This window comes from Diceros bicornis, chromosome 13, assembly GCF_020826845.1.
Source record: "Diceros bicornis minor isolate mBicDic1 chromosome 13, mDicBic1.mat.cur, whole genome shotgun sequence".
NCBI lineage: Eukaryota > Metazoa > Chordata > Mammalia > Perissodactyla > Rhinocerotidae > Diceros > Diceros bicornis.
Window position 1 is genome coordinate 32,014,222 of NC_080752.1, and position 23,065 is coordinate 32,037,286.

The following is a 23,065-nucleotide window of genomic DNA, read 5'->3' on the forward strand; positions in this document are numbered from 1 at the left end:
TTGGTACCTTCGCTGAGCACATGGTAATGTTGGCGTCAGTGGAGACCTGTCACGTTCATTTCTAACAGGTTCATGCTGCAGGCAGCGCGGTGTTGGTTAGTTGCAGTTTTGATCTTTTACACATGGAATAGTCTCCTTGTCTATTTACCTATTATGGATTGTAGTTTTTGTAGCGTTAACACAGTTTCCCTCTCACTGGCATCCAAAACAAATAATAAACAGAAATAACTATCAGTAATCTCACTCTTGGTTGGGATTTTGAACAAGGTCTTAAGATTTCAAATTTGCTTGTTTTTAGGAGTTTTATTAGCTGCTAGCTATATTATCACAGGAAGTATCTTTTCCTTGCTAGGTGTGATCATAGGAATATTTGATAAGAAGATCAAATTTAAGTGTTAAGCTTAATATCTATTTGCAGTTTTGATTCCATCAAAATGGTGAATTCAGGAATTCAGGATAGAAAATAATGTAAATTGCTGTCTGTATGCCAAGGTAAATTAAATTCATGGTTGCAGTAGAGTGTAGAAAATATTAAATCAGGAAAAAGTGATGTTGAACTATTTCTGACTCTCTTCAGTTTTAGACAGACAGGGTCCTCTAAATTGCATGGACAGTTGTCAGAAAGGACATGGAATTGGTAAGCTTTGTTTCCATAATGAATGATTGTTGTAATCCTCCCACCCCCAACTTCAATTTCTGTGCTAAAGCACTTTAAAAAAACCCAAAAACGATCTAAAGTTTTTTTAGTGGGGTGGGAGTGTATTGCTTGGGCTTCACTATTACTTCTGTGTTAAGTACACCTTGATCAGTACTTTGCAAATGGATAAACTTGTTTAAAATGAGACTGAAATTGTGTGTGTGTGCGTTGGGTGGAGGCAAGAAGGGCAATATTGCTGACCCAGCTATATTTTTGAGTGCTGGGAGATGTACAATATGAGGACTTGATTGTGGCATGTTAGAACATAGCCTTGGAATTACGAGGCCAGATTCAAATCCCAGCCCCAGCAGTTAATAGCAGTGTGACTTTGCATGGGTTACTCTCTGTGTTTTGATCTTCATTCAGTGTACCCGTCTGTAAGATGGGGATATGACCTACCTTGTAGGTTGCTGTGAGCATTAAGTGAGAGCCTCATAGGAACACGCGTGGCATGCCAACCTTGGTCCTTTCCATTGTCGTTGCTGGGCACCAGCAAAATTAGCTCCGTGGGGACTCTGCCTGTCCTTTCGCTTATCATGACACTTCTGAACTTAAAAAAAAAAAAAAGAAAAAACAGTTTCAGCATCTTCTAACATGTCCTTTTAAAATCTGTGTATTTTCCTTTGGTGACATGGAGTGAGTTAAGTAGATTGCAAATTTGCTGAGAGTAAAGAGCTTCTTTGGATCTGCAGCTAGATGGACATCAGGATACTAGAGAATTGCCCAGGTGCTAGAGACTGGTGTCTCTTAAAAGCTGTCTTATTTCACTGGTTACCTGAACTAGGACATCTGTGGTTACTGGGTTGATGGGTTAGACAATGCTTGGCATTGATTTGTTGCATGGGCCTGGGCAGACGTAAACGAGGTTCACTGTCTGCTTGCTGCTCAAGTGAAGGGTTAACTGTTGTCTTTCTGTTCTTCTGTCTTACCTTGATGTGGTCCAGACCACTCATGACTCTATTGGACTGTTCTAACTAAATTTTATGTGGGTGATGTTTTGGATGCATTTTTCTTAGATATTAAATGATCAGAGAGCCTTGAAAGTAACTGTGTGGGAGCAATTTCAGTGCTATATATGACAGATTAGGAAATGTCATCTTACATCTTTTTTTTTTTTTTTCTTTTTTGGTGAGGAAGATCAGCCCTGACCTAACATCTGCCAGTCCTCCTCTTTTTTTGCTGAGGAAGACCAGCCCTGGGCTAACATCCGTGCCCATCTTCCTCCACTTTATATGGGACGCCGCCACAGCATGGCTTGCCAAGCAGTGTGACGGTGCGCGCCCGGGATCCGAACCAGCGAACCCCTGGCTGCTGCAGCGGAGCGCACTCACTTAACCGCTTGCGCCACTGGGCTGGCCGCTGTCCTCTTACATCTTGATGTGAAATCAGGAAAAAACGAAAGGGTGAAAGAGCTGTTTTCTTAGGAGAAGTGACTAATTAAGTTGACCATATCCATTCTAAGGAAACAAATGTCCTGATTATCTGTGCAGCATGTTTATCGAGCAGTCTGAGGAGGCGGGGTTCTTTTTCAGGGATCACACAGAGCACTCCTGTTGATAATGCACATTTACAGGAACTCACAACTTGACTCTGAGCCTCCAAATGTTGTGTTTATGTCTATTTGTGACTATCTGGGGAGGGAAGAGGTATTCTCTGATTTTCAGAGGGGTCTAAGGTTTCTTCCTGAAAAGATTGGGAACAGCTAAAGTGAACTAGTATGTTTAATTTTAAAAATTAAGCAGAGACACGGCCAGTCTGGCCCTGTGGCGTAGTGGTTGAGTGCGCGTGCTCCGCTCTGGCGGCCCAGAGCTTGGAACCCCGGGCGCGCACTGGCACACTGCTTGTCGAGCCGTGCCGTGGTGGTGTCCCATATAAAGTGGAGGAAGGTGGGGACGATGTTAGCCCAGGGCCAGTCTTCCTCAGCAAAAAGAAAAGAGGAGGATTGGCGTGGATGTTAGCTCAGGGCTGATCTTCCTCACCAAAAAAAAAAATTAAGCAGAGACAGAAGCAATAAAATCAGTAGGTTACAGACTTAAAAAATGAAATATACTCACAACTTCTGCTGTTAGAGCATTAATGTATATTGATGGAAATGTTAGTGAGTGTTTGACAGCCTTCCCTCTTCTCCTGGTAAACTTCTGTCCTCGCTGGACTTGTACATTTCCGTAATGGTATCAGAGTGGAATCGTGTGAATCAGTGTAGAACAAGCGAACAAAACAAATGGATGAATTTGGAATTGTTAGTGGAAGCAGAATGTCATTGTCCTCATAAGAAGGAACATATGCTGACAATTTAGACTTGTAGGCGTGGAGTTTCTGTAATTTGTTTAGGAGAATCTACTGTGGATAATCTTTACAATTGATTCCATTTATTGAGTCTGTGTCAGGCCCAACGACAGTATCAGGTAGTTATTGCCAGCATGTATTGTAGTTAGTTCCCATCTGCCCTGAACAGGATTATTTCTCATTAATCAAATCATGGCCCAAGGCTGCGCAATATAGTTCAGTTTCGTGAATTTCAGCGTGTGGCTTCTGTCCTTTGAGGACCTGTTTTATTCTGAGTGCTGCCCTGACACGGGGAAGGCGAGGAGAGCGCAGTCCAGTGTCTCACTTTAGTTGGGGTCAGCTCTTTGCAGGGAACATGTGTGACCTTGAGGACACAGGAACGATTTGGGAGCAGGTGGAATGAGTGGCTGGATTGAGAAGCAGACCCTTTCTCCCAGCATGGGCACTGCCCTAGGAGGCAGCTGTGTGTCAAATGCTAGTGCTTTGTGAGCTTCCCCCCAGGCTTCTTTCTTCCCTAGGGTCATTATTTTACCTGTACTGGTAAAAGAGAGAAGCAGCATCAGCTCTGGACGATGTAGGATAATCCTGGGCGACCAGCACCGAGTAAGATTGAGTGTTTCTAAAAGGCTGCCATCTCAGTGCTGGTTCTGCAGCCTGTTAGCAAAGCTGGAGGCCCATGGCTGTGCTCCTAAGGAGGGTCACAGATTTCAGCTGCTTGGTCAGCCCATTCTCTGAGCGTCCTTTCTTTACCTGGCTGGATGGCTGTTTACACCCCGCTGCTCATCTCTCTCCCTCCCTCTCCCCACCTCCCTGTCCTGTCCTTCCCTATTCTTTCTTCCTCCCTCCTTCCTTTCCTTCCCTCCTCCTTATTTTTAATGAAATACAGACTCTTTGGAACATTTTTTCCCACTCAAAATTTGCTTCTTGTTGACATTAGTAGGGCCTTTCTGCAAAGGGGCTTGCTTTTCACAAAATTAGACATATAACTTCAATTTTAAATTCCTCTGGGGCAGACATCTTTGTAGTAATGTATGTGTATTCTCTGTAACTCTTAACAAAGTGCCTTGTACATAATAAACACCCGAGAAAAATTGTCAAAATACTTCTACTTCACCATTATTCCAGAAACTTTACAAAGTACGTAAAGGAAAAAATGTTATAATCTAGCAAGAGTAATGAGCTTGGGCTAAGTTTGAATGGTAGTCTGATATAGGCTAGTATATCTGAGAATGAGATGTGTTGTTAAATAGGCTAGTAGCATTTTGTTTTTAGGTGGAGATCTATAAGAAAAAAATCCGGAATTGAATTTAAATGTAATGTGTGATTTAAAAAATAATAACTTTATGGGGATAACACATTTTAGTTCCTTCTCTGCTTCTTGAATCTGAAAGACAGCCTTGGCAGTTCTGAGTTTGTCAGAGCGGGTCTGCTGGTGCCTGCCCCTGTGCATGTATACACCTCGAGAGGTCCAAGCTCTTCTCCCGTGGGGCAGCGATTTGTCAGTTTTGCGCTCCGAGAGGGGCATGTCTGCAGGCATGGAAGGGTCTGGAAGAGGTCTTGGGCAGAAGGGAATGACATCATTTAGCAATAGTGTTGAAGCGTTTTAAAAATTATACTGGAATAAAAGTGTCCCATTTCATGGTAGGTCCAAGTGATTAGGTAGTTTAATATTCTGTAAATTCTCTTGTCTTTATAAACGACTTTCTTAAACCTGTACCAAGATGTGGCATATTCAAATGCCATTGCCTAGTTTTTGCATTTTAGTAGAAGCAAAATAAAAGCTAGTGAACAATACTCGATTACCACAGTCCAACTGCCAAAACATTGACCCTCAGCTTATATCTGGGAAACACTTAACATGATGGTTTGAAATAGATTTTTTATTTAAATAATGTTGGGTATAATAACCAACTACAGTGAAACAAGACAGAATAGGAGGTGTGTGGCTGTTCAAATGGAGGAGACCAATTAATTTTTGTTTGAAGTAATGTGAGGCATAGGAAAAAGAGTGGAAGGATATACACCAAAAGGTTAGCAGTGGTAATATGAATGTGTAAGCAGTTTTGGCTGTTTAATAATGTCTGTTACTAATAGTTTAAATCCTTTTTAAATCTTTATAACTGTGTGTGTGTTGTGGATTTGGTATTTCTGGGGATAGTACTTTTTTCTGGACACTTATGTTGTGGGTGTACAGGTAGGAGATAGAAAACAGAGAAATACTTCAGCAGTACTTTTTGCTGTGCAGGCAAAGTGGAAAATTGAGGCCTTTTCCAAATTGTACTGTTATAAAATTGCTTGTTAATTGCTTGTTAATCTCACCCAATGGAAACATTTTCAGTGGTCTCATTAATTTTGCTTTTGTAGGTGTTGCTTTTTTTAAAAAAATTACTCCTTTATTTTTTGCATAATGTAACCAAATGTTCATCTAGAAAGATTAGAAAATGCAGACAGATAGGGAGACAGCTATCATACCCTCATCAGTAATTACTGGGAGCCACTTGCCCACATCGTACTGTCTCGCCTTTCGGTTCACGTCTGTGGACACATTGTAGGCTGGTCTTATTAATTAGTGATATGGCTTGACCATTGCTCCTGTGAGCATTTCTGTAAACAAATGTAGAGAATGAATTTTCAGTGTTGCAGTTGTGTCTTGACTCAGATTTATATCTAGATTTTACTTCCAGAAAATATTTTAAATTTTATAGTTAATTCATCAGGGTATAGTATTGTAAAATTTATCATGCGCTTTGAGAGGAAAAAAAAAGACTTCCTTTTAGCTGAGAATAACCAAGTCTCGAGGGTGTGGCCGTCCCCTCTGTTTTGGGTGGTTGCCAGGCTCTTATACCATACCACTTCTCTGCATAGCTCCCAGTCCTGGTTTGTTTGGCCACAGGGGACTGACACCTGAACTTGAATTAGGTTCTTCACTTTGTGGTTGCCAATTCACTTTTTATATGTAAGGTTTTCAGACTTTAGATACATATATTTTTTCCCTGTAAAATAAAAGCTACTGAAAATCCATGAGAAGAACCCTAGAGATTAAAATAATTATAAAGTAGAACAGGCTGGCAGCTTAAGTTTCAGAGATATTTAATTAGTCTCTAAAATCATTTTATTCATGCCACAAGACTTTGAGGTTCCAAAGAGTATAAGGAAATGTAATGCTTTCTTAATTTGAATTTATTAAAGTTTATTTGGGGAGCCCTTTCTCGTACTTGGAATTATCCAGTCAAAGCCACTAAAAGCCTTTTTTAGAGAAAGTAAAAGCTCCCTTCAGATGTGATCTTTGCTGTCTCCCATCAGCCTGACATTTGGAAGAGTTGGGGAGCCGGAGTCTCCACAGCGGCAAAGGCTGTGCACCCCCTGGCGGGACACAGGCATTCCAGGAATTTATACTGTGATCTGCAACACTGAAAGATCCAGAACTTTTCCATTGTTTCTGTTGGAAGCAAAGCCTAGAGTCCTGTTTTAATACCACGAGCAACTTAAAACCAGAGAGGTTTTATTTGTATAATTTGCCACCAGGATTACGTACCGCTCTTGGTGAGTTTACAGAAAAAGATTTGAAATTATGCCCAAGGAGCTTAACAGAATTTTTTACTATCAGGTACATTTCAAAGTTATTTTAACTGTAAAAGAAATCTAAGGAAAATGTATAACATATTACTTACATGAAAACCAACTGGTGCAGCATCTTACGCCTTCAGACTTGTCTCCTTCAAACACTGTGGACTGATGGGGCTGGGCCCTGAGTGGCTTGTTTCCTCACTGATCCCTCCTTTGTGACGGCCACTTCTAATCATCTGGTAAGCACATCCCTTGGGGGTCACACTGTTGACCTCTGTGGAAGCCTCTCTGGTCACACTTTCCGGGGCGCTGTTCTTTCATCAGTCCTGCTGCCCAGGTTCCCAGTTGTTTTCTCATGACTTCTCATGATTCCATGGTACCCAAGTCATTATCTTCTTTTTTTAAGCACACATTAAGGATATTGAAATGGACCATTAATTCCTTGAGGAAAACTTAGTTTTATATATCAGTTTCCAGCTTCTCTCCTCTCTACTCATCACACCAACTGCAGAACGTTAAACCACCAGCAGATGTAAAACAGTGCTGAGGTCTAACGCTGACCACCCTTTACCAGCTCACGTGTGACATCATTGTGGTCGTTCTTTAGCTGAGAACTTTGCTCTTCTCCAGATTCCCCTTCCTTACTACCTGATCTGTTGTGGGCTTGTGGGCTTTTTAAAAAATCTTAGTAAAGAAGTCATTTCACGTGAACTTTATGCTTTTTCCCCAGTTAAGCTTTTCATCTTGCTTTTAGAACTCGGACTTACCTCTAAACCGGACGTCCTGAGTGCTGATGTCAGGGCCACACTGGCCTGCTGTCCTGAAAATCACACCCTTGCCTTTTCAAGATTCAAAAAGATGGATACTGAGGGGCTGGCCCGGTGGCGCAAGCGGTTAAGTGCGCGCGCTCCGCTGCGGCGGCCCGGGGTTCGCTGGTTCGGATCCCGGGCGCGCACCGACGCACTGCTTGGTAAGCCATGCTGTGGCGGCGTCCCATATAAAGTGGAGGAAGATAGGCACAGATGTTAGCCCAGGGCCGTCTTCCTCAGCAAAAAAAGAGGATTGGCGGATGTTAGCTCAGGGCTGATCTCCTCACCAAAAAAAAAAAAAAAAAAGATGGATACTGACTTTATATATTAATGATGAATTTCTCAAACTTACCTGAAATGCAGATGGCACTGTGAATTCTCTTTTTTAAGGGTGCAATTAGACCCCAGAAAGTGTCACTCCCTGACAAGGCTGCTGGAACACAGTGGTTGGAGTAGTGAATTGGGTGGGAATAAAAGCCCCAGTTGTGCTACAAACTTGCTGTGAGATTTTAGGCAATTCATATATAATGAGGTAAAGATCAGAGTGTGTTTGGGAAGCAGACTAAGACCATCTTTAAGGCTCCCTTTCTAGATCTTAGGGTTCTTCTCTCTTACTTTTTAATGTAGCCCATTAATTCCATTATTCCATGTCTATTCTGTTCTCTAAGATCTGTACCTTTGTCGAAGCCTTTCTTTAACCTCATATGAAAGCATGCTTCCAATCTTCAGATTTCCTGGAGGGACCCTCTCATTTAGGGGCAGGAAGAAGAGGAATATTTTGCAAAAGAATGGTCACGAAAGGAGGAGATCCTGGATGGTAGTGTCATAAGGCTGGGGAGAGGAATTTTAAGAATATAAGACCATCAAACTGTCAAATGCAAAGGAGAAACTTGGGGCACGTAAAGCCTGAAGAAATTTTGGGTTTTGCAGTTGTGAGATCAGTGGTAACCGTGGAAGGTGGAGTTCCAGCAGAGTGGAGAGGTGAAAGTTCAGTTGTAGGGATGAAGGACTGAATGTGGGGTGAGGAACTGGGGCAGCAGGCACAACCTACCTTTTGGGGAGTTGATTACGGATCCCGTTCAGGGCAGCTTATGTCCTCGATGACCTTTTGTGGTACGATTGTGAAACTCTCACAGGTGGGGCCTCACCTGGTTTGGAGTCAGCTGTGTATCTGAGGGAGATGGTGAGCCCTCCAAACAGAGATTGGTAGACCGGCTTCTCTGCACTGATGCTGAATTCTAATTTTATACTCCAGAGTTGGGTATCTCCCCAGTGAGGAGGCAGCGCACTTTGTACATATGGTTCTAAATTTAATTCATTTAAATCACCAAATGCATGAGCCTTCACTGTTGTGATGAATTTTTAATGTAACTTGAGCAAGCCTTCTAGAATTTTGCATTCTCTCTGATGCCTGAACATTTTTAAGTGAAACATCATTCTCTAGAATTTTCTAGTTTGTCCAGTTTATTAGAACAGTAGAACACAGTCCAGACCTAGGGTAAATTATTCATGTGATGCTTTAGGCAATTTTGGTTTTGCCACTTGCATCCCAGACACTTGCAGTATAATGCTCCACATCGTGTTTAAAAAGTAGTCATTATGGCTGTCAGATTCTCTATATGGAGGCTATTTCACTAGAACATCCAGTTTTATTGGTATTATTTAATGGTGACTCATATTTGCTCAGATTGGGGTTCTGTGCTATTGAGCGATACTTGTTTCTGGCATAAGATAAAATTGAAATGGAAAAAAATCTTTATCTAATTTGATTGTTACTCCTTTTCTATAAATGCAGTGGAAGTCTTTATACCACTTTTCTTTCATTTGCCTTTGAAACCAAGTGAAAAAATGGATATAAAGTGCTTTGTAAAGAATAAGATATTCTTATTGTGCCATTATTGGTCTTAAGAAATAAATGTAGTAGAAAGAACAATTTTAGCATCATCCTCCTCGGGTTTTAATTCTAGCTCTAGAGCTAATTTAGTTGTGTGACCTCGGGCAGATGGCTGCGTGTCTCCAGTCCTTGGATGTCTCTGTAAAGTGAGAGGCATGGATTGGGACTTTCGGTCTTCTAGCAGAAATGGTACGCAGTGGTGACAGCATCAATTTTACAACACAGGCCTGGCACAGGCCGGAGAGTAAGTATACTGCACTGGTCCTGTCAGCAACTAAGAACACACTTAAAGACTAACTTGTGTGTGTGTGTGAGAACCTTGATACAGTAGGTAACTGCTATTTTCCTTCTGTTTCATTCTATTTTCTTCATAACTCTGTGTATTTCTTTTCCTTTTATACATACAGTTTAGTCCTGTCCTTCATTATGTTCTTTGTCGTTGTTTCCATTTCACTTTCCTTGTGTTTCATTCCTGTATCTTTCTTGTTTAGACCAAGTGGAGCACGCAGCTGGCAATAGCCTCTATGTAGGACCCTTCAGGAACCTGATGGTAAGTGCACATGTGTGCTTACCAGGCTCCCAGTGGGCTCTGCCGGACCCGTGCTTGAGGTGCCTCCTGCCGCATAGAGAGAAACCACCAAGTCCCCTCACCCCCTTGTAAAAATGATTATAGGTTGTTTTTGATTATAGGCTTGTTTTTGTTTTTTCTTTTAATTTGATTATAAATAGAACAGAAACCAAGTATCAGGAAAAAAAGTTACTGATTTAAGGAAGTGTAGCAGGTTCCACCAGCTGGTAGGGCAGTATCTGGCCTTGTGAGTGACACCAAGCATATCTAAGTGTGAGTCAGGACGCCCGGCTCCTAATTTCTGTTCTGTGTAGACTGATTCATCCCCCTGGGGCCCTGGCCTTCCTTTTCCCTCAAAATAGGTGATTTCAATAGCCCCTTCACCTCTAGTCTGCGGTCCCAATGGGAAATAACTCGGGTGTTAGATGGTTCTGATTAAGATTGAGAAAATCATTTCATGTATCAGATAGTCTCAGTTCCATGAATGAATGATATTTAGATTCATGATAGACTCATTTCCGTCATAGACTAAGTGTGTTGGTGTTCACCAAAGGTACTTTGGAGGTACATTTAATTGTTCCATTCCTTAGTTTTTAGAATTGGTTTATTAGTGTTATTCAGATACTTTTTAAATGTTTAATAGATATATAGACTTCAGAGTCCCTTATGTCTGTAGTGACCCATGTTATGTTGGTTTCGCCCCGTCATTCTTAACCTAGGGAGACACTCCCTCCTCTTGGGAACATTTGGCCATGTCTGGAGACTTTTGCTTGTCACAGCTAGAAGGGGGCTGCCACTGGCATCTAGTGGGTGGAGGTCAGAGATGCTGCTAAGCGTCCTCTGACACATTGAAAAGCCCCATAACAGAGAATGATCCCTCTACAAATGTCATTTGTGCTGCAGGTTGGGACAGCCAGGTAGCATGTAGCAGCCTGTGGCGGGGGTACTCTCGTTAGCCCTCCGAATAGGATGCAGAGGTCCCCACCACAAGTGGCTTCTCTTCCCAGGGGATCAGGGTTTCCTAGTCATGGTTTTTAAAGAAGGCACCTAGGGATGGGGAGCCGGGGGGAGGGGGACACTTCTTTGCTGATAGGTTTGGAGAGTCCAAAAATAGACATTTGATATTCAGTGTCAGCTAGGTGTTCTAATATTCTTTTAGACAGGGAATAAAACTTAAAATAGCAGTTTTACTTTTAGGTAGCTATGTGATTTCATTCTCAGTACATATTAATGAATGGTATTATTAAAGCTGTGCTTCGCTTTATTGTAATATAAATCTAGAAGTTTCACTTATTTAATGTTCTATTAGGCCAGTTTACTTTCTGTGTATGACCTGCTAACTAGCTTTGCATAGTGCTTGAGAGGTTGCAGAAAATCTTTGAGTTGCTTTTGCAAGGGATTGTATTATAGCAAATTGACATCTGTATTTCTATTAAATTTTACAGTGTGACTTTTTTTTAACGTATGTAAAGTTTATGCTTAAAGGGCACAGTTTAGACTGTACCTCTATTTTTCTTTATTTTGAAGGCTCCTACCTGTACAAAGTAGAAAGTAAGAGCTCAATGAGAAAGGGTCATATTCCTTGGCTTGTTTGAGGTCCATGGGGTGGTACTGACGTCTATACAATTTTGTGGTTTTGATCCAGGGAAAAACTCTTCTGAATATAACTCGTGAGTCAAGCGTCTTGAGGGCACCAGGAGCCCTTTTCGTGGATCTCATCAGATGTGAACTGCAGTGCTAGAGTAGTTATGTTAGTAGCCAGATAATCATTTGTATTTGCATTGTGTGCCACCAGTAATCTGATAGAGACTGGGCATCACACACAGGGAAGGGCATATGTGCTAGTGAGGATATGAAAACTGGTTGAGAGGGGGTAGAAGCCAAATTCCCTTCAGCACAGCTGGATTCCTCAGAAGGCTTTGTCATCATCAGATGTACGCTAAGCGCTGGGAAGTTGACACAGGGAGAAAGAAATGGAAGAGGAGGTTTGCTCTCACTGTGAAAAGGTGTTTCTGTCTCCTTGCCACTTGCAGAGAGGATTGCCTTATAATCCTGCCACCTGGGGGCCTGAATCAGCCATTTCCACGCAGACTCTTGGCTTCTGTTCCCTTCAGACTGTGTTTCCAGTGACATGCATGCTTGTGTCTTGAGTTCCGTTTTAGCTGCCTTTGGAATTGAACAGATAGATGTGTTATCAGGAGTTTGAGCTTCGTTTTCATAGTTGCAGAAAACATCTGTTTGTTTTTTTTACAGGCTGAAGAATTAGGGATTTAAAATGGTATTTTAGAATTTCCTTTTTAAGACTAACAAAGTAAGGGGCTGATTATTAAGTATTTCATACTTTTTTTGTTGCATCTCTTTAATATTTATCAAAATCTGGTGGTGTTTTTTAGGATAAGTATTTGCTTTGTATTGTAATCGATGTTTCTATTTTTAGTCATTATGATCTTTTCAATGATAATGTTTTGTGTCTCTGACCTCATTTTCATCTGTTGTCTAAAGCTCCTCTGTAGTGATTTTCTGATATGGAGAATACCATTTTGCAGAAGCTGTGAGTGGTTTCTAGTTTGTTATTTTATGAATTCAGAGATAAAGGTGGCGAGAGGCTTGTTCCGAAAGAGAAAGGACAGCCCCAGGTGCTATTTGAGACCTAGTCGGGGACAGCATTGCAGAAAGAGAAGGAGATGTTTGAGGACGATGAACGGGAACCCATTCTGATTCTGAAAACTAAAAAACAAAAGCTACCAAGAATAAGAAACTTATAATTTAGAAAATGGACAAGAATAGTCACAAATTCTGGTTAAATCCCAAGGAGACTGTACTTCTATAGAGAATTGTTTATCCTTATTGAATATCTGGTGACTTGAGTTCATTGTTCCAGCTTGTCAGAAATGTGTTGCATTTTAATCTTATCTTCTGAACTGCGGTATCGCTTGGAATGCAGTTAGTGTTTCTTGAATTCCACTCTCTGAATCGTTAATGAAATATTGAATTGTACTGGACCTGGAGTCGAGTCCCTCAGGACCCTCTGAGTGCCATGCCGGCTGACAGTGAATTATTCATAATTACTCTGCATTTGCTATTTAAGCCATTGTGCGTGTCTGTCCCTTGCAGTTCAGCAGAATCTCTGCTTCTGTTGTTTCACTTTGACGATTACGGATAATCATATCGTAACTAAAAGGGCCCCAAGTTATACTATATTGTGTTTCTCTAATGTGCTTCTTACGAATAATCAGACTTCTGCCAGTCCCTGTTGTTTGTGTGGTATCGAAACTCAGTGCTGTCCTCTAATTTTCCTCTGATATCAATGTTGTTAACTTTTCTGGAATATATTATTTGTTTGATAGCTATTATAGCTGTGAGGGAACTAATGCCCAAGATTTTAAAAAATGCAGGATTTATGGGTTTCTTTTTTTTCCCTGACATGGCTTAAAAGTATTCATATGGATCATTCATTCCTTTCTTTAGGAAGCTGAAGTGATAATTGCCTAGAAATATACAATTTGCTGTGATTGGATTAGTAATTGTCTCCTTCAGGAATTCAGGATAATAGTGAGTGAATGAATGAATGAATGCATAAAGAAACAAACAAATAAATAATAATGTGTTTCAGGGAAGAAAAAATCCCAGGAAAATAAAAACAAAACAAACAAAATTGAAGACATACTGCTGAAGACAAGTGAGCCAGATTTCACCTCTGCAAATATGAGAGATTCTGCGGAAGGTAAGCTTGGTTCTTGGACTTGTCTGATTCCGGTATGTATCACCAGTTACTTCAACTTTGTGTCTCCTAGGAATGCCCTTTTGAGAATCATCCAAGAACTATAAAAGGTTAAACAGCAAAAAGGCCACCTGCATGTCATATGGTGAATTGAGCCTTCCACATCCCCCTTTTCTGTTAACAATGAACTTATTCCCTGGTTAAAATAAAGTGAAGCATACTATATGATGCATTTATAAATAATTTATAAAGTTCAAAATCATCAAAACACATCTATGGTGATAGAAGTCAGACTGGCGGGGACGTGGGGGTCTTCTGGAGTGCTAGTACTAGTTTGTCACTGTGCCACAGGGTGGGTCCATCCGTGTCTTTACTTTGTAAACATCTTATCTTGCTGTATACTTATGATTTATATACTTTATGTATGTTTTGCATTTCAATCAAAAATTTACTTAAAATGTCAAACACCTTTGATTTTATATATCAGAATGAAAAGTGTACAGAATAAAAAATGTTTCTGTCTTTTGTTAGAATTTAAATTCCTGTTTTATCTCTTTGTGTTCCTCCACACAAAATTTTCTTCTTTATAGAACCATGTGAGGATTCATATTCTAGGCCTTCCATGATGTAAGAATTCACAGAGAGGCGTGGATGGAAAGTTAATCAGAAAGGCAGATTGCCCTGTGCCCATTGCAGTTGAGCCGCCATATTGAGACTGTTGATACTAGAAATGAGGGGAGTGTGTCTTAATTTGTTACGTGGCCAGTTTATGCCGAGACTGGAGCTTGCTCAAGAGTGTTCATAGTGACCCAAATAGGCCAATTTCAAAGTATAGACTTGTGACTCAAGAATCTTTTGTAGAGGAAAAAACCTAACAAAATATTTTGGATGCCTTTTAAGCCATTGTGTTAGCACATTTTGTGGTAATGATGTTCCTAAAGGATTGTAATTTCCTGTGGCATTTTATGAAGCAAGAATAGACAGGTTTATTTCCCAGAGCCTCATAAAACTGAGTTCTGCCTGCTGGTAGCAGATTTGCTAAGTAAGACATTTGTTTGGACAACAACAAAAATACAAATACATCACTACCTTTAGTAGCAGAATCAAAGAAGAACATACAACAGCCTCCTCTCCCCTTAGTAATTCAAGAGTTATTTTCCCTGATATAACATCAGGTCCCGTGAAAAAAGATATTTAATGTTTCCCTGTTGTGGAATAGCTGGCCAAGATGCAATGGGTTCTGCACATTGTAGCTGTCGGCCTCTCCTGAATGTTCTGCATTGTCCTCAGCAAGTGGTCTACATACTGAGCAAACAGTCCAGACTCTTCCTCATGTTCTCCAAACCTTCTTTTATGTTTAAACCTCAACAGACCTCATTGGGTATGTGGACACACTTTGATATGGGCCTTACTAGTTAATAGAGCTGTGCATGTGTTGGTTCATATTACTTTGGACAGTTTTAAATCTGGAATGGTTTACCAGTCACAGGGAAAGAAATTTTTTTTTTCCATTAAAAGAAGCCGCAGATTTTGGCTGAAAATGAACTCTATAAAGAAATTTCTGAGCCTTGGAGATATTATTTTCCTTTTATGTTGTCTCATTTTGAGTTTTTTAAGCAACATGCTGAGTCTTTGTTGAAAAGGTATTTCAAAAGGGAGTTAGCTCCAAATTTGAAATACATTATCACCATCAAATGACTGATTTCCCAGTTTGTGGAAAACTCATGGAATTTATAAAATTTTTCTAGGGGATGAGAAGGCTAGTTTCTATTTAGAGGCAGAAACCTCATTGCTGGTAAATGTAGTAACAGATGGGTAACGTCAGACTGATGTTCCTAGGAAACAGCAGGAAGGCCAGGCCTGAGTAAGCAAGCTTGTATTGATACTTCACGTTTGCAGAGCCTGGAACCGTTGGCCTTTTTAACCCTCCTTACCCCTGGTATCCAGGCAGTCACCAGGTCTGTTAACAGGCCTCTTCTGTCTGGACAGTCTGGCCACTTTTTTCTGCCTCTACTGCTTCTTTTCATTTACTTCTCTTAGTGTAGGCAGCCAACATCTTCCTTCCATTACCACTGCATCACAATGGGTCTTCTGCTTGCGGTAGTGCCCTCCTCCCAATCCCTTAATCCACACTGCAGCCAAGTCTCCCAAATGGCACTCTCCTGCTTTAAAATACCTTAATGGATCCCCTTTGCCCCTAGATAAGTCCAGACTAATTTACCATGTGCTACATGTTTTAATTCCTCCTGCTTACTTTTCCTCTTCTATCCTTGACCTTCAGGTTCAGCCTCCTTGGTATTTTCTCTAAGAAACCTTCCCTAATTAACCAAGCCCTGGATGTTCTTCCTCTGTGCTTCCGTAGCAGCATGTACTTCCACAAGCATGACCATTAATTTACTATAGTGTTGCTTCCTGCTTACTTGTATGTAGCTCCTGTTAAAGTGAAGCTCTGTGAGGATAAGGATCTGGACAGTCTTGTTCGCCTGGTACCCGCATAGGGTAAATATTTGTCCAGTGAGTGGAGGAAGAGCCAGTTAACAGCCAGGAGAAGTCAAAGTAGTGCTGCCTCCTCTGCAGAGCCTTTCTTAACTCTTCAAGTGTGTACAGTAAAAGGGGCGTATTCAACAGAGACTCAGGTGGTACTATGAGAAAACAGCATCATGGACCATCCCTATCAGCCTTAAATGTGCTTAACACGTTCTCTCTTAGGGTCCCCTGCTGTCCCTGTGTTTCCTTCCCGCCACTACCCCACTTCTCTGCTTTCCTTTATAGCTAAACTTGAAAGAGTTGCTTATAAGTCTTCCTGTCTGTCACTCCTCCTTCCATTCTCTTAGGAACTCCATGAGACGTTTGTCCCCACTACTCCACTAAAACTGTTGTGATCACTGCACCTCCACCTTGATAAATCGAATGTTCAGTTCTCATCTGACCCAGCCCATCAGCAGTTTTGTACAGCTGATGGTTCCTTCCTTGAAACTTTCTGTACTTAGTCTAAGGGCCACCTCTTTCTTGGCTTTCCAGATACCTCACTGGCCATTCCTCCAACCTCTTAAGGACTGGAGTCACCTGAGGGACAGTCTTCCCTCCTCTCTCCTATGTTCACTCTCCATATGACCTCGTCCAGTCCCATGCTCCAAATACCATTTCTAGTCTGAGGACTTGTGCATTTCTAGGCTCAGCCTCTTTGTTGAACTTGAGTCCGATATATAACTAACTACTTAATAATTTTACTTGGATATCGATCGGGTACCTCAAACTTCAGCATATCCAAAGTAAACTCTTGAATCCCACTGCAATGTGCACACATGCACAGATTAAGCCTGCTTTTCCCTCAGTCTTCTACAGTTTAGTAAACAGGATTATTGCAGTTGCTGTGGAATCCTCTTGACTCCTCTCTCTCACCACACCTAGTCAACAAGCATTTCTTGTCAGCTTCATCTCCTAAGTAGATCCAGAGTCTGACCATTTTCTACCACTTCCCATGCCACCCTCATCTCCCCACCCTGCCCTTTGTCTGGAGGAGTAGTAGGCTCCTCTCTTGTCTTCCTGCCTCCACCTTTGTCCACCTAGAGTTTTCTGTCTTCCTCGTAGCAGCTGGAGTGATTCTTTTGAATATAAGTCAATCATACCATATTTCTCTGTTAGAACTTTCCAGTAGCCCCCTATTTCACTCAGTATAAACGCCAACTGCCTACAAGGTCCTACGTGAGCTGGCCTCTGGTTACCTCTGTGATCTCATCTCCTTCTCTCCTCCCTCCCTCTCCCTCCAGCATCGCCCCCAGCCTTTCTAGCTTCCTTGCTATTCGTTGAACACATCTAGCTCGTTCTTGACTCAGAGCTTATACATCTGCTATTTCCTCTATCCAGAGAGCTTCTCCCCCTCCACCAGATATTTGCATGACTCATTTTCTTTAGGTCTCTGCTCAACTGTCACCTTACTGGTGAGTCCTTCCCTGACCGCCTGTCTGCTGTCTGCCTCAGGTTGGGCTAGGCTGGGTTTCTCCTGGGAATAGAGACTCAGAAGAGACTTCAGATTTCTGTTTCCTGTTTGAGGTACTCCTGAGTTCTTAATAATTTGATCAGACTTGGAAGAGATGATCTCTGAAGTTTCTTTTACTTAAAAAAAATTCTGATCACATGATTCTGGAAATATTTTAGCTTCTAAATATATGGTTTGGTCACAAAGGAGGGAGGGAATCATTTCATTCAGGACAGACTACTAAGATTCTAACCTGGTAATATATTTGGCAGTTTCCTTGTTTCAATTTAGAATCTTGAGAAACTGGAATTCACAACTAGTCTCCTGAAATTCAATATCAGCTACTCCAATACAGTTTTAGGCACTACAATTTCTGTCAACGAAAATGTATTTATCTATGTGTGACTAAACGCAAAAGAATCTAAGCTCCATGTGGGCATTCTTTGTTCACATGTGTATCCACATGCCCAGCATGTTGCCTGGTACATAGAAGGTGCTCTATAAATATTTGTTGAATGAATGAATGAATGAATGAAATGGATTCATATCCAGTACAACTTTATAAGTGAGAAAGTAGAGCTATTTATTGTTAATCATAATCTCCCTTACACGTTTTAGGTGATAAGAGAAATAACGTAAATAATAAGAATTGATCATAAAGTGGCTAGTTTTTGCCCTCACTTCTATGCTTTTGCTTCTCTGTGCTTTCTAGGTCCCAAAGAAGAGGACGAGAAGCCTTCTGCCTCAGCAGCTGAGCAGACAGCCGTTCTTCAGGAGATGGTTAGTCAAGATGTGCTTCCAGAACTAGTAGTCCCTCCCCCTGCCTGCGAACCACAGACAGAACCAGACGAGAAGCTAGAAGCAACAAATTGTGAGGTGAATGATTTGGAGGAAGAGGAGGAGGAAGAAGAAGACGAAGATGATGAGTTGGAAGAAGAGGGGGAAGAGGAAGCTGACACGCCAAATGAAAGTTCTGTGAAAGAGCCAGAAATACGGTGTGATGAGAAGCTAGAAGATTTATTAGAAGAACCAAAGAGTATTTCAAAAGAAACTCTTGAAGACTCTCCAGAGGTAACATCTGTTATCAGAATTCCCAAAACGAAAGAAGAAGCCAATGGTGATGTATTTGAAGCATTTATGTTTCCATGTCAGCATTGTGAAAGGAAATTTACAACCAAACAGGGGCTTGAACGTCACATGCATATCCATATATCTACAGTCAATCATGCTTTCAAATGCAAGTACTGTGGGAAAGCATTTGGCACACAGATTAACAGGAGGAGGCATGAGCGTCGCCATGAGGCAGGGTTAAAGCGAAAACCCAGCCTAACACTACAGCCATCAGAAGACCCAGCTGATGGCAAAGGATCTGGAGACAGTGTTCCTCCAAAAGATGACTCCAGTCCTCCCAGTCTTGGGCAAGACTGTCTGATCTTGAATTCAGAGAAAGCTTCCCAAGAAACAGTAAATTCTTCTGTTGTAGAAGAGAATGGAGAAGTTAAAGAGCTTCATCCATGCAAATATTGTAAAAAGGTTTTTGGAACTCATACTAATATGAGACGGCATCAGCGTAGAGTTCATGAACGTCATCTGATTCCCAAAGGTGTACGGCGAAAAGGAGGCCTCCTCGAAGAGCCACAACCTCCAGCAGAGCAGGCCCAGCCCACCGAGAGTGTCTATGTACCAAGCACAGAACCGGAGGAGGAAGGGGAGGCAGATGACGTGTACATCATGGATATTTCTAGCAATATCTCTGAAAACTTAAATTACTATATTGATGGTAAAATTCAGACCAGCAGCAGCACTAGTAACTGTGACGTGATTGAGATGGAATCCAGTTCGGCAGACTTGTATGGTATAAATTGTCTGCTTACTCCAGTTACGGTGGAAATTACCCAAAATATAAAGACCACACAGGTCCCCATAACAGATGATCTTCCTAAAGAGCCTTCCAGCAGCACAAACAGTGAGTCCAAGAAACGGAGAACTGCTAGTCCTCCTGTGTTACCCAAAATTAAGGCTGAAACCGAGTCTGATCCTGTAGCAGCCTCGTGTTCCTTAAGTCTGCCTCTTAGCATAGCAACTACAGAGGCAGTACCTTTCCACAAAGAGAAGAGTGTGTATTTGTCATCGAAGCTCAAACAGCTTCTGCAAACCCAGGGTAAACTAACTCCTGCAGGAATTCCAGCAACTGAAATACCTAAGTTAGGTCCTGTTTGTGTGTCTGCTCCTGCTTCAGTGCTGCCTGTGCCCTCGAGTAGGTTTAAGCGGCGGACCAGCTCTCCTCCCAGCTCTCCACAACACAGTCCTGCCCTTCGAGACTTTGGAAAGCCAAGCGATGGTAAAGCCGTGTGGTCTGACGTAGTTCTAAGTTCCAAAAAACCCAAATTAGAAAGTCATAACAACTCACCAGCGTGGAGTTTGTCTGGGAGAGATGAGAGAGAAACCGTGAGTCCGCCATGCTTTGATGACTATAAAGTATCTAAAGAGTGGGCACCCAGTTCTACTTTTAGTAATGTATGCAACCAGCAGCCACTGGATTTATCCAGTGGTGTAAAACAGAAGGCTGAGGGTGCAGGCAAGACTCTGGTCCAGTGGGAATCTGTATTAGATCTCAGTGTGCATAAAAAGCCTTGTAGTGACTCTGAAGGCAAGGAATTCAAAGAAAATCATTTGGTCCACCCAGCCTGCAGTGCTGTGAAGAAAAAGAAACCAACCACCTGCATGTTACAGAAGGTTCTTCTCAATGAGTACAATGGCATCGATTTACCTATAGAAAATACTCCAGATGTGACCAGGAGCCCGAGTCCTTGCAAATCCTTAGATCCCCAGCCAGATCCTGACCTGGGTCCTGACTCTAGTTTATCTGCTTCTGCTGTCGAGTCCCTACCTGATGTTTCTCCTTCATCACCTGCCCGACAGACATCTTCCCTTTCTTCCGGGCAGCTGCCTCCTCTCTTGATCCCGACAAATCCCTCCTCTCCTCCGCCCTGTCCTCCTGTGTTAACTGTCGCCACCCCACCCCCTCCCCTCCTTCCTACTGTACCTCTGCCAGCCCCCTCCTCTGGTGCATCTGCTCGTCCATGCCCCTCTCCACTCTCGAATGCCGCTGCGCAGTCCCCACTTCCAATCCTTTCCCCTACAGTGTCTCCCTCACCATCTCCCATTCCTTCCGTGGAGCCTCTTATGTCTGCTGCTTCACCTGGGCCTCCAACACTCTCTTCCTCTTCTTCCTCCTCCTCTTCTTCATCTTCATTCTCTTCTTCATCTTCCTCCTCTTCCCCTTCGCCACCTCCTCTCTCAGCAGTATCATCCGTTGTTTCCTCTGGGGATAATCTGGAAGCTTCTCTCCCCATGATAGCTTTCAAACAGGAGGAATTAGAGAATGAAGATCTGAAACCCAGGGAAGAGCCCCAGTCTGCAGTTGAACAGGACATTGTTCAGGAAACATTCAACAAAAACTTTGTCTGCAATGTCTGTGAATCACCTTTTCTTTCCATTAAAGATCTAACCAAACATTTATCTATTCATGCTGAAGAATGGCCCTTCAAATGTGAATTCTGTGTGCAACTTTTTAAGGCTAAAACTGATTTGTCAGAACATCGCTTTTTGCTTCATGGAGTTGGGAATATCTTTGTGTGTTCAGTTTGTAAAAAAGAATTTGCTTTTTTGTGCAATTTGCAGCAGCACCAGCGAGATCTCCATCCAGATAAAGTGTGCACACACCATGAGTTTGAAAGTGGCACTCTGAGGCCCCAGAACTTTACAGATCCCAGCAAGGCCCATATAGAGCATATGCAGAGTTTGCCAGAAGATCCTTTAGAAACATCTAGAGAAGAGGAGGAGTTAAACGATTCCTCTGAAGAGCTTTACACAACCATAAAAATAATGGCTTCTGGAATAAAGACGAAAGATCCAGATGTTCGATTGGGTCTCAATCAACATTACCCGAGCTTTAAACCACCTCCATTTCAGTACCATCACCGAAATCCCATGGGTATCGGTGTGACGGCCACAAATTTCACTACACACAATATTCCGCAGACGTTTACTACTGCCATTCGCTGCACAAAGTGTGGAAAAGGTGTTGACAACATGCCTGAGTTACACAAACATATCCTGGCCTGTGCTTCTGCTAGTGACAAGAAGAGGTATACCCCTAAGAAAAATCCAGTACCGTTGAAACAAACTGTGCAACCCAAAAATGGTGTGGTGGTTTTAGATAACTCTGGGAAAAATGCCTTCAGACGAATGGGACAGCCCAAAAGACTGAACTTCAGTGTTGAGCTCAGCAAAATGTCATCGAATAAGCTCAAATTAAGTGCATTGAAGAAAAAAAATCAGCTTGTCCAGAAAGCAATCCTTCAGAAAAACAAATCTGCAAAGCAGAAGGCCGACTTAAAAAACGCTTCTGAGTCCTCCTCACACATCTGCCCGTACTGTAACAGAGAGTTCACGTACATCGGAAGCCTGAATAAACATGCCGCTTTCAGCTGCCCCAAAAAACCTCTTTCTCCTTCAAAAAAAAAAGTTTCTCATTCATCCAAGAAAGGCGGACACTCATCACCTGCGTGTAGTGACAGAAACAGCAGCAGCAGCCACCGCAGACGGACAGCGGATGCAGAGATTAAAATGCAGAGCACGCAGGCGCCCCTGGGTAAAACCAGAGCCCGCAGCTCAGGCCCCACACAAGCCCCCCTGCCCTCCTCGGCCTTCAGATCCAAGCAGAATGTCAAATTTGCAGCTTCGGCGAAGTCCAGAAAGCCAAGCTCCACTTTAAGGAACTCAAGCCCAATAAGAATGGCCAAAATAACTCATGTCGAGGGGAAAAAACCCAAGGCTGTGGCCAAGAATCATTCTGCTCAGCTCTCGAACAAGACTTCCCGGAACCTGCACGTGAGGGTACAGAAAAGCAAAGCTGTCTTAAAAAGCAAATCCGCTTTGGCCAGTAAGAAAAGAACAGACCGGCTCAATGTCAAATCTAGGGAGCGGAGTGGGGGGCCGGTCACCCGAAGCTTCCAGCTGGCAGCTGCTGCCGACCCGAGTGAAAACAGGAGGGAGGACAGCAGTGGCAGGCAGGAGCTGAAGGACTTCAGGTAAGCCGCGTCTTCAGGGCCAGAGGAGTTCAGAGCTCAAAGGGGGGGGAAGACGGTTGGAAGAAAACAATGTACTTGCCCAATGGCATTTTTTTCTTTTTCCTGTATAATTTTGACATAAAGCATTTAAAGGAAATAGCTGTTGCTTAAGTTGTAGGCATGAAGAAGGGTCACTGCTTTGGCTGTTTGTGGAGATGAATGCCTGGCTTTTATTTCAGACCTAGGACTCACAAAGTGGTACCATTTCTTTAGTAGGGCCAGTTGTGAATTGAATTTGAAACCGTGTAAAGCTCTCAAAAGTACCCTATTACGAAAAAATGAAATTCTCTCAGACTTCCTTCATATCTTGGGTAATATCTCAGTGTCACTTGTATTATTTCCGGATCATATATCACTTATGTTAAGATAAATCACAAAGTTCATTAAAACTACTTTGCAACCTTGTGTA

The 23,065-nt window shown here is 42.2% G+C and overlaps 1 protein-coding gene across 8 annotated transcripts in view; it reads left to right on the plus strand.

Annotated features, from left to right (window-relative positions):
* PRDM2 (PR/SET domain 2) overlaps window positions 1–23,065 on the plus strand; it is a 119,288-nt gene that overhangs the window by 60,195 nt on the left and 36,028 nt on the right. For 6 of the 8 annotated variants that reach the window (XM_058552948.1, XM_058552943.1, XM_058552944.1 and 3 more), the window contains 2 exons: window positions 13,435–13,545; window positions 18,234–22,617. The exons of 1 other annotated variant lie outside the window; for it this stretch is intronic. In XM_058552948.1, the coding sequence (XP_058408931.1) occupies window positions 13,435–13,545; window positions 18,234–22,617 (4,495 nt within the window). Of the gene's footprint in view, window positions 1–9,744; window positions 9,804–13,434; window positions 13,546–18,233; window positions 22,618–23,065 lie in introns of those variants that run through there. One more of the 8 variants, XR_009221858.1, reaches the window with a different exon arrangement.